The 11,990-nt window shown below is 30.8% G+C and overlaps 1 protein-coding gene across 2 annotated transcripts; it reads right to left on the bottom strand.

Moving 5' to 3' along the window:
• Positions 1 to 206: 206 nt before the first annotated feature.
• Positions 207 to 6,932, bottom strand: LOC113866932 (probable L-ascorbate peroxidase 6, chloroplastic/mitochondrial). Of its 2 annotated transcripts, none has more exons than XM_027501745.1 (12): positions 6,591 to 6,906; positions 6,355 to 6,498; positions 5,187 to 5,307; positions 5,012 to 5,112; positions 4,833 to 4,920; positions 2,788 to 2,855; positions 2,611 to 2,697; positions 2,093 to 2,167; positions 1,893 to 1,970; positions 1,692 to 1,796; positions 1,415 to 1,486; positions 207 to 1,248 (listed from the first exon to the last, which is right to left on the bottom strand). In XM_027501745.1, the coding sequence occupies exons 1-12, from the start codon at positions 6,807 to 6,809 to the stop codon at positions 1,243 to 1,245; spliced, it is 1,164 nt and encodes a 387-aa protein (XP_027357546.1). In that variant the 5' UTR covers positions 6,810 to 6,906; the 3' UTR covers positions 207 to 1,242. The 2 variants fall into 2 exon arrangements, with proteins under 2 accessions (XP_027357546.1, XP_027357538.1); XM_027501737.1 differs by having other exon boundaries at positions 878 to 1,093; positions 6,591 to 6,932.
• Between the last annotated feature and the right edge of the window lie 5,058 nt (positions 6,933 to 11,990).

The following is an 11,990-nucleotide window of genomic DNA, read 5'->3' as shown; positions in this document are numbered from 1 at the left end:
AATTTACCACTAATTTAACTCGCACCCCCACCTCCATATTTTTAGTCCACGTTTAAGTAGTAGCATATTTGGTCTGCTGCGATACTGAGGAACCATACCCAGTACCATGTATCTTTTTTTTATTCTTAGTATTCCTCTCTTATTATCTTATTATATGTTCTAATTTTTTAGTTTTGTCTAAAAATTTCTTCTTCTTTTTTGTGTTTGAAATTAAAAAATGAAAAATCAAAAAGAATTTTTGGCTCTACCTTATTTTTCATTTGAGTCAAAGAAAAGAAAGTCCAGAGTGATAATGACCTCAGAAGTTTTCTTCAACAAACTTTTGGTGAATTTAGATTTAGGGTGGTATGGGACTAAATGGTGCTATAGCTAGACGGATCAGGGCATGTGGGCGTTTCAAAAGATGATGGGGAAACAGCATCGCAGGGGATTCACCCCCTCGAACCCCCGTTTTTTCTCCCAGAATGTCAAATGGAATGCTCTATCTTATTTTGGTTTAAACTTACACCTATGACCCTTGAAAAAAAAGATAAAATAGAACTCAAAAAGGCACTTTTGAACTTTTTTATTTCTAAACATTTCTATTCCAATTTCCCTCTCGTGTTCTGTCAAGAAAATAAAGGTAGGGCCAGTCCAAAAGGATTTGGATGATTAATGTGCCAAGAAAAAAGATATAACTTATAAACATATAATCAAGTCATTGGGCACCAATCAAGTAGCCTCTAACACCTCATTTCACCAACCCATTGGGGGTGAATTTTGTTATACCTCAATCACGGACCAAGTCATGATTATATGATTTATTATTGCATTAATATGCAATTTTCAAGCGCTTATTTTCACTCGATCAAGAAAATACGTGCTACCAAGGAAAAAAAAATAGAACAAGTGTGCAAATGCCAATTAATTATATAGCAAAGACCAGAAAAGCAAAATCCAACTAGTTTCCAAGCAGTGATGTCAAAAATGCCAAAACAGCAATAATAATCATGATATTTAGAAAATAGTTTGACTGTAGAGGCTTATCTGGGCTTCCACCAATTGCCTCATATTCAGCCCGTATCTTCTGCTTCATAGCCTCAGACAGCTCTCTCTGCAATTCAAATAGGCACACTACTGAATTTTATTCCTTTCTTCTTGATTTAAAACTTCCAAATTTTACACGTGATATCACATGATTTGAAAATAGCTTCTTCTTGTATTACTAAAAGATACTGGAACAAGAAAACATGACACTTGTTTTTACTCCTGCACCAAACCAGGAAAAGTAAAACAATGAACAATATGCCAACAATATGCAAATATATATATATATATATATATATCCTATGCAAGTCTTTCATGGAAAGATACCCAACAAATTTTCTGAGTATCAATGAATAGTAAGATTTGATAAATCATGCAAGATAAGAACCTTTCCGGAGGAGTACTTGGCTGCTACAAACTGCTCTGCCCCTGCATTTGGAGAATCATCTATCACAATGCCCTGACAAACAGATTCAAAGGAAACTCTTACTTGGTAAGTAGGTCAATTATCTTGTTGTTTGGACTCAAATATGCACAGATATGAAAAAGAAAAAGGTAACAAAGTTACGTATGCATGCAAGAACCAGATCCCCAAGTCACTGGTCACACAAACAAACTTATCTCAATATGTAAAAGGAAAGTTACAGTAACTCTAAAGGACCAACCTCTGGAGGATCAAATTTGGCTCCTAGGTTGCTGAGTTTGGCATGGGCTTCAGCATAATCTTTAAAGAATGCTCCCTCATCTTCAGCATATTTCTCAGCATATACCTGAATATTTCACAATTTTTTTTTTTTCATTTGGTTTATCACTTCTTCTTTTTTGTTGATTTGTAATAGCCACAAAATAAACTCCAGCTATTTTACCTTGAACGATGGATCTTCAAAAAGAGCAGCATCAGTTGGCAACACCAGTAGATCTTCATCCTTTTTTTCTTTGATGTCCTGTATGTAACGATGGTTACAAAAAAAAAAGGGTAAATTCCTGCATACTCCCCTTTCTTCTCACACTCTCCCATATAAAAGAACCCCTCCCCCTCTGGGGTAAAAAATATTATATTCCTGACCTTGAAGTAGGAATTATCAAACTTCAACCATTGCACTGTCCAGGATTGTCCTCCAGGTGCTCCTGGTCCATCTTTCTGTAGAGTCAGAAATACATGTTAATTTCCTAGTATCTTATTGTCAGGCTAGAGATGTTGCACTTGCAGTCAATAACATCTTCCACTCCAAAATAGAATGATTGGCTAAAAATGAATCTTGATGATGATTTCAACCAGAAATTAATATGTACTTGCAATGTCCCTTGAAATCCCCTTCCATCAATTATTTATTTCAAAATAGCAAGTCCAAAACTTTTGAGTTGTAAAGTAGATAGGAACCACCTCAATATGTAAATGGTGTTTCTATTGTACTCCCAAGAACACAAAAATAGATATCATTAGTGTCAAAACCAATGGCTACATCACGCATGGGCATTACAGTATCCAATATTAAAATTAAAATTACAACAAGGTTTTAAGATTTCAAAGACACCTACAAAATCATTTCATATAACTTGTGGGCAGAAGGGAAGATAATATACCGTATATTTAGTCTCAGGCTTGCCCCAACCACTGCGATCTGGTCTGCTCCGCCCCAGTGTGTGTGCACCAGATAATGCAACAATTTCCTGCAGATACAATAACTCGGTAGTCAAAATCTGACATATTACTAGAACCCAATATACAGCCTAAATACTTGTGAGAAATAAGGGAAATACTTTGTCATTCAAACCCATTCGGTAGAAAACTTGACGCAAATGATCAGCAGGAGAAGGGGGGCCAGCATCTGAGTACAAAACATATCTAGAAGTTAGCCAATTGACATTGTTAGAAAAAGGAATTGCCTTGTAAATGTAGGATAAAGTATCATCTATAAGCCACAATTATCCTCTTGAAAGGAGTAAAATATGTCATCTAAAAGACAAGATTTTCAGTTTTCAAACTGAAAGTGAAAACATCTACATTTACATATTAGCTATCTTCAGCAATAGAAAATTTGAAACTGCAAATAGCTCTTGAATGACTACTGATTATGGTACGATTCTTCCCATTGTCAAAAAAGTTGAATTTTCATTCAATAATCAATAAAGTCTTATGACTAGGGGTGTTCAAAACCAAAAAGGTCTGAAAAACCAAAGTAGCTCAATCCAAAATATTTGTCTGGTTGACTAGGTTTGAACTTTTGTAAAATTTTGGGTTTAGGCAGGATTAGGTTTAGGTTAATAAATATTTAAACCAAATCAACCCAACATACTTACTAAGCCAAGATAGATGTTTATTATTGGTTGTGAATGCATTATTGGAAATTAAAATATGCCATCCTTTATATCTTATGAGTCTCTGACCATACAAAGTTAGTGTTTTTTCTCACTTTTCTATCAACTCTTAGTTTTTAAAAATATGTATAATTAGTCTATAATTTGGGTTTGAACTAGTTTAGCATTAAACCCTTGATTGTTGAACATCAATGTAACAAAATGGTAGAATGTGCAGTCCCTCATATCTTATCAGCCTAAGAAAGTCTTTTTCCCCCCTTTCTTCTACTACATGACTATCAGTTTTCAAAAAATGTTTATTCTATAATTAGGTTTGAAATGCTGATTGCTAAACATCAATGTATCTTAATTTAAATGAGAACAGGGAAATAGGGAAGTTTTAATTTAAATGTAAAATGGTAAGTTTAAAACTTTATTTTATTTCTTCTGAATGACTTCAGGCTTAAAAATAACAAAATAAGAACTAATTTATATTTTAAAATTGGTTTCAGTGTATCAAACTGGTTTTTGAAGGATATCTAACACCCATTTAGTCTCACTCCTTTCTATTTGATATTTTGATAAAAGAAACACTGTGATTTTTCTTTTCCGTAAAATATTCACCAATTCAGTAGCAGTAAATTTCAATTAAGATGCCACATATATATAACCTTGATTTTCATACTTTGGGTTCATTGGTTTGCAATTCTTCAGTTCAGAGGATGTGAAAAATTGTTGGCTTGAGTTCTGGGACTTAAGGCCCAAACCAGTCCATGTACTCCTATCTATAGTTGGCTGCTAGCTATTGTGCTAATCTGGTAAAACATATAACTGGATGATAACTAGGGTGGTGCAAATATGGAAGGAGCCCCGTTGTATGATGAAGAAAAAAAACATCCAACTTTTTGCATCTTTCTTTCATAAAATTTATTTATTTTTATGTAAATGATAACATAATGCGGAATTAATTAATGTAGGACATCGTAATAGAAGTGTTCAAAGAATCAATAGCAATTCTGAAAGTAGTCATACTAGGAAGAATAAGTAGAATTTATTACACAAAATAAATAACCACAAGGCAAACACTTGAGGACTTCTAAGAATATCCCAGTTAATTCAAGTCTCCAAAAGAAATCATTGTCAAATTCACTTATGACTCCTTGTTCTAAATGAGCACATTATATAGTCAAATTTCATACTTGAGCAATCAATTATTATATCTATGGAATCAGATCAGGACAATCAGGTCTGCATATCCAAGATGTCTTAAAGAGCTTAGCAGTTCAGAGTGGCCATCAGTTAGTTAAATAACCTCACATTTTAGCACCTTCAAATGATAAAACAATTTTATTAATAGATGCCTTATAAATGAATAGCTATTTGTTTCTCTATCCGTTTCTTATTCCCAAATTAACAGTAGCTCAGTCAATTCAGGCCCTACAGAAACAAAGAAGAGGGTTATCTATCACAATATAGCTCCCACAGGACATATGGTTGTTACTACTTACCAGGAAGTCTCCCTTCTTCAGGGCATTGTTCAGGTCCAGATACGTCCACTCTACCATATTTCATAGGGATTTTAGGGCCTCCAGCTTCCTGAAGTTGAAAAAAAAAAAGGTCAATGTATCTTTTAATTAATTCAAATAGACAATAGTCAGTCTAGAAACCAAAATAGGATTGGGGAAACCTCCACAGCTGTAGCACCAGCCAACTGAAACAAGTCTGCATATGTCACACCAGAGTATTTGTCTTTGATTGGCTGAAGAAGTTTCAATGCATTTACAAGTCCTGACATGGCAGCTCATCAGGAAAAAGTACCATAAGCAAAATTCAGAAATAATAAATATTTAATAAATCCTTACCGGCATTGGCTGCATGTTTCAGCTCAACTTCATATCTTAAGCTACCATTAGCTCCGCCTCTCTGTGGCCACTCCTCAATATTCTTATTATAAGTACCAGCATCATGCCATCCCAAACGAATCTATAACAATAAAATCTATGTAAACTATTAAATAAATAAAATTTTTCCATCAATGGCACAAAACTAGAATTATATATGACAAAGATTCAAGTCCCATCTATGGCACAAACTAAAATTACTGGACATTTTCACCGACTTAGTTATTTTGATCACTGTACAGTTCATTTACCATCCTTGGAAACTTTAGTTCAGAAGTCAGAATTGACATGAAATCAAAACTAAATAGCCTCTTCACAAGCATTATTTTAGAGTAATGATGCTGAATCCATCTATATCTGATGATCAATATGATACAACGAGTACTTTACTTCATCATATCATCATGGTCAATTACCTGACCCTGTGATTTTTTCACTATTTTTAAGGGAGCTCGAAACCAAATATTTAGTAGGTTTCTAGTCAAAATTCTGCATCACAGTGGTGCACAGGTGCTTTGCAGTTCGCACAACTGAATTTGTAGTGTATCATAAGCCATAACAATTCCACATCAAAAAACAAGGACTGCTAAGACAACAATCGACAAGAAATACAAAACTCCAGACTTTTTAAATAACAACGTGAGAGGTCCATTTCTTCATTATACAAGTGCTTCACGACAATAACACCTACAATCATTAAATTTAATGAGGAAAAAAATTTATAAATGCCTTTACAAATTCAGTTTTGAAAAATAAGTTAAAAAAAAAAATCCAAAACCCTAAAATAAAGAGAGTATGCAAGTCCACGAGAGGTAAATTTTTATTTTAAAAAAATAGTAACCACGGAACTTAATTATTTAACCTATTTTTAACTTGCATAAGTAGGTGATTAAGTAACAGCAATAGTCTCCACCAAACGAGTAGGTATTTGAAACTAGGAAGTACCACAAAATCCACGATGATGGTGTGCAGTGCGCCGCTTCAATCCAAAAAAATTGCAGAGAAATGAAAGTTCAAATGCTTTCTTTTGTTATATAAAAAATAAAAGGAAATGCTAAATAAAATGCAAGATGCTAGCACACAGAGATCTCCAAAGTGAAAAGTAATAATAACAAGAAGTGAACGTTACCAAAATAGGATGACAGAACTTAGTCCTGAGAAGCTCCTTGATATCCTCTCTAGCGCCCTTCAACTGATCAGGATCAGACGCTAAGGACTTCGGCGCAGACACCGTTCCGTATCCTCCACTCGAAACACGAACCTCTGCTCTTCGCTGAAAAATATCGAGCGCGATTCATGCAAATGAAATCAAAATCAAGATAAAATAAGAATCGCGTTAATCAGAGAGAAAAAAGGAGGTGAAACCTGGTTGAGGAACAGGTGAGAAATGCGAGGAGAGGAGCGAAAGCATTGGAGCGAGGAAGAAGAAGATGATGAGAACGAGAAGAAAGAACGAGAAGAGGAGGAGAGTGTGACGGAGGGGATGAGGCGAGTAGAGGCGGCGCCACCCAAAACAGCCATTTTGATTGAAGACGGTGGAGAGAGTAAAGGCAGCGAAGGAGTGAGTAACACACGCTCTGCCATTTGGCTGGGTCGGGTTTAATTAATAATTATTTATATTTTTATTTTTTTTGTTTATTTCGTTGCCTCTCCTTTTGTTTCGGATGATGATGTGCCAGATGCCACTCTTGGCAGTGTTTGGGAAGCAATGCACGATATGCTTATATTCGTTTATATATACACTCCCAGTCCCACCTACTTGCCCCGTTTCATCCCCAAGAGCCGCCAACGGGGGAGTGTCTGCTGAATTATTTTACTCTTACAAGTCACATCTATACTCTTGTGTTTATATCTTTATGTATTAAATAAAACTGTTTCTTTATTGTCATTACTTGTTAATTAAACTTAAACATATAGATTAAAAAAGTAAAAGGAAAATTATAAGTAAGTTACTTGTAATTATACTTAAACTAAACTTTATTCGAAGATTACACTTATATTTCTTATTTTATATATTATCTTTATTTATTAACGTCCTTTATTTTAAAAAATATATATATTCCATATTTTTATAACTGCACATATCATATTTTTAGAATATATTAAGTAGTTAAAAAACAAGACGAATATGTTAATTTGAAATTAAGATAATTATATAATATTTAAAAAAGCATTTTTGCTAGAAGTGAAAAAACTCGTATTCTCCTTTCTTTTAAAAAGTTAATTCTCAAATATACCTTTAAAACAACAATAGACATTAAAGGAAGTAAGTGTAACCTGGAAAACAAGTAGAGTCTAAATGTAATGTCTTTTAATTTTAAAAATTATATATTAAGGGTATATCATCAACAAGAACAACAACTAAGCATGGAGACTCTTACTTTATTGAGATTCTTGCCACACCTATTTGTTGACGTTGGTTTATCAAGAAAGTGCAATTGCGCATAGATACAACAAAATTTTGTTTTAAAATATTTTTGTGAGCAAGTGTATTCATTAAAAAATAATAAAGTTTTTTAAAAATAAATTCACAAATTATCATTCTACAAAAACTAATAAAATAAAATAAAAATAAATAAAATAAAATAAAAATAAAACAAAACAAAACAAGAGTTGTTTAAATTAATTAAATGTAATATTTTTTAATAAAAATCTTTGGCAACAACACTAAAAACTTATTCGTGAGTAAGTGTACCAGTTAAAAAGTAATAAAGAGTTCTAAAAATAAATTTTTAGATTATTATTTTACAAAATTATTTTCAATTATTAAAAAAATTTTAATTTAATTATTTGAACATAAAAAGATATAAAATTAAATAAAATAAAAATTCAAATATGAAAGTGATTAAAATAGAATTAAAAATAGCGCAATCTTTAACAATAAACTAATCAATAAAAACTTAAGACGTGTGTTTCATTCTTACTTTTTTTTATATTATCTTTTAGATTAGTTCTAATTTTAGTTTCTATATAATTGTCAATCACTCATACTAAAACTATTAGCATCCAATAGTCATGCAATATTAACCTATTTTTCTCAAAGTTATTACCTCAATAGTCATATAAGGTAAAAAGAAGAGAAAACATAAAGAGTTTATTAATTATTAATTTAATAACGATTGAAAGAGATATTGGTTTAGTCAACCTAATTTTTTTATCTCATTTTACCTATAGATCCATTAAATATATTGTGATTTGATTAATTATAATATGTTTAGGAGTTGTCAATTTCAAACATACAAATATAACATAATAAGGTATTATTAATAAAAAAATATCTCATAAAATTATGCAAAAAATTCAACATCATCTCAATTATAGATTTAAATAGACATAATATAAAAATAAACCAAAATAACACTAAACAGATTCATAAAACTTAAAAAGTATATGTAAACTAAAAGAGTCTCTAATAAAAAAGAGACAAGGAAAAGCAACGTTCACAATGCTTATAAATTTGTAGGATTCTTGGCCAAAAAAGTACTCTAAAGAATTGAAAACTTGAAAATTTGAAAAATATCTTCCTTATCCTTTATCCTTAAGATAAGCTTTCTTTATTGGATATCTATGATAGACTCCTGATTTAACGCACTTTCGAAATTTCAATAATCATCAATGACTGGCTAGTACTAAGTTTAGAGATTTGATACAGACATGGAAGAGATGGGATAAAAACAGAATGTAAAAGGTATAAAAAATGATGCCTAAATAATTTCTCTTAAAGTTTTTTTTATAGAATTTAAAAATCTTTAAATTACTTAAGATTTGAATTTTCCACAAGTGAACATAAAGTCATGCCAGGTCATAAATACAGTTAGCGAAGCCCTATTTTAACTAACATGAACTCAAAATGTACTAAAAACTCAATTATGCTCTTTTCATATTAATGTATATAATTAATATATAATTTAATGTAAAATTCAACTAAAATAATGACTACACATAAATATATAAGCTATAAAAATATAATAAAAAATTTTAATAATAAACTCATGTGCTACATCACAACTCGAGTAAAATCTAAATTAAATCATATATATATATATATATATATATATATATATAATAAAATACAGATTTACCATAAGACTTAAATGTCAATTCTATTTTACAAATTTGTAAGATAATTTTTTTATCAAAAATATTCAAAAGTGATATTTTTATTGATATATTATTATTGTTAGGCTATGGTTAGGTGAAAAGAGAGGTAAACTCTTTTTTCTTTTTTTTATAATTCAACTAACGTAAAATACTTTTTATTTTTCCTTTTTTTTTTTTTGGCCTTTTTCTTTTCTTTCTATTTCTCGTAAAGTCCGAGCATAACAAATTAATCGCCGCTATCTATAGTACATACCAATTTTAAAAAAACCTTAAATATCAAAATTATATAAAAAGAAGCGGCCTAATTTATTTATTTTTATTGAATGTGATTGATTTTTTTTTCATATATCAAATAAAGAAAGTATACAATGAATAAAGATTACATAAAAAATGTTATTTCACCGTTACTATCTTATAATTCAACAATAACTCATACGAGATGTGGTGACAATATTGCACGAAGGGTGTAATTAAAATAACATTATTTTTTATCAGATAACATTTTTATTTTTATTTTAGAATCGTCTCTCTAAAATTGTTTTTGCCTGACCACTATTTTTCACTTAGGTTAGCAAAATGTTTATCCTTAGCCAATTAAACAGGATAAATGGATAATCAAATAGTATCAACAAAAAGTCTAGAAAATTATTAAATATGTAAAATAATTAATAAAAAATTATTTTAACTTAATTTATGATTTTAAAATTTAATTTTAATAAATATAACTGCATTAAATACTTCCAACAAATTTTTCACCTGTGTTCAGAAAAGAAAAAAAAACAAAACAAAGACTCTAGAAATCGAAATTCATGCATAGTTATGTTCTGATAAATCACCATCCATGGTACTATGTTCTGATAAGTCACCATAAACAGACTAAAAACTTTATAAAATATCCTTTATTTTCAGGACAAATCACTCGTTCCCTAATCCCATTTTTTTCTATCTAAAGAACAAAACATAACTTACTCGTGTGAAAGGAATCTTATAGAGGCAATTCTGGTCAACATAGTTGAAAATAGGACAATTTATTTATATTTAACTCGGGTTTTTTAAAATAATTTCCTTTTGACAAAAATGGGTGTTGACATGTGAGGCGTGTGTGAACATACGCCTTGAGTCAAAGATCTCGTTTCCCTTTCTCTGTCTCCACGAAATGCCAATGCTTAAAAATGAACTTTACTATGCTCTTTTACATATTTTTAATGAATATTATATCTCTTAAAAACATAAAATATATTTAATATTTTCCAAAAAATATAAATGTTATCAGAAAAATTAAATTAAAACCAGTCGTTAATAAGGCAATAGAAAGAGGAACATCTTCTATCCAAAAGGTGTTTAAAAGTTAACTTGGTTTTGTGATTTGCAGCATTATCTCTTAAACTTCCCACATGGGACAAGTTATTACAATAAAAGAAGAAATGTTATTTTTATTTAATAATTAAGAGGGTTGATAAAAAAAAAATATAAGATTATTTAGAATTATTTATTCAAAATTGATAAAAATGCATAATATTTTTTAAAAATACTATTAACAATTATGGCAAATAAAAAAAATCATTATTAACTCTTTTGAGGTATTTATTATATTTATAAAGATAAATTAGTGTCGTAAAAAGCAGGGTCTTTTATTATCGGGGAATATTTCTATAGAAAAATTTATCTATTTGTAATCTAATTTAGTTAACATTATTTTGCTAAATATTTCTTCAACTACAGCTTCTTAGCCCTCATGCGCCCACTTAAATTTTTTAGTCTTAAACCTCTTAAAATTCACAATAATCTTACCCTTTTTAATGAATTTGCAGGTTCACTGTATCGAGCTGTGTCTGCATGCAGCAAGCACTAGAATTTGGAGTCACCAAGAACATCATCTTCTTTCCCAGCGGCTGAATCATTTACGCATAACAGGACCGTGCGGTTCTCCAATGAACCTTACCTGGGTCCATGCGCCCACTTTAATTTTTTAGTCTTAAACCCCTTAAAATTCACAATAATCTTACCCCCTTTTAATGAATTTGTATATTTTTAATTTATTACTAAGTTCTTTTATTTAACTGATTCTACCGAAAATTGATCAAGTTACTAGTCCGAATAAATCATAAAATAAGTTAAACAAATAAACAATCGATCAAAAACTTGCTAAAATCAATGAAAATTGGATGTGAATCAGTCCCACATAATGGATATTCCCTTTCATTGTTCCTCCAAAGGCAGATTCATTTTGCTGGGGAAAGATAAATCAAGGTAAATGGTATTTGGAGAAAACTTGGGGCTATTCGAGTTCAACCTAAACAAGTACACTTAATTTGGCACATTCTGAATGGTGCTATCCCAATGTGAGTCAATCCATTTGTCCACGCTGCAATGAGTTTGAAGAACCAGACACAAAAATATGTAGGTGGAGTGCACCACCTCCTAATCTATACAAATTGAGTCATCTATGGGCTCGTGGGGTTTGGGAACTGTTGTAAGATATGCTAAAGGGGTGGTTATTGCTGCAACAACTTTGATAGTTAAAGAGAATTGGGCTTATAGTTTTTCTATTTCTCATGTTAAAAGAAAATGTAACAATGCTGTTGGTATCATTGCTAAACATGCACGTGTGTTCCAATCCTGATTTAATATTCCTTCAGGTTGATTTAATTCAATATTCATTTT

This window comes from Abrus precatorius, unplaced genomic scaffold, assembly GCF_003935025.1.
Source record: "Abrus precatorius isolate BTA unplaced genomic scaffold, Abrus_2018 Scaffold10, whole genome shotgun sequence".
NCBI classification, from domain to species: domain Eukaryota; kingdom Viridiplantae; phylum Streptophyta; class Magnoliopsida; order Fabales; family Fabaceae; genus Abrus; species Abrus precatorius.
This window is presented reverse-complemented; position numbering and strand designations above follow the sequence as displayed.

Excerpts from the sequence above, each read along its gene's own strand:
- LOC113866932 (XM_027501737.1), bottom strand. The coding sequence starts at position 6,809 with ATGGCAGAGCGTGTGTTACTCACTCCTTCGCTGCCTTTACTCTCTCCA. Across the intron at positions 1,971-2,092 it reads TTGATAATTCCTACTTCAAG|GACATCAAAGAAAAAAAGGA; the intron begins GTCAGGAATATA and ends CGTTACATACAG. Across the intron at positions 1,797-1,892 it reads TTGAAGATCCATCGTTCAAG|GTATATGCTGAGAAATATGC; the intron begins GTAAAATAGCTG and ends TGAAATATTCAG.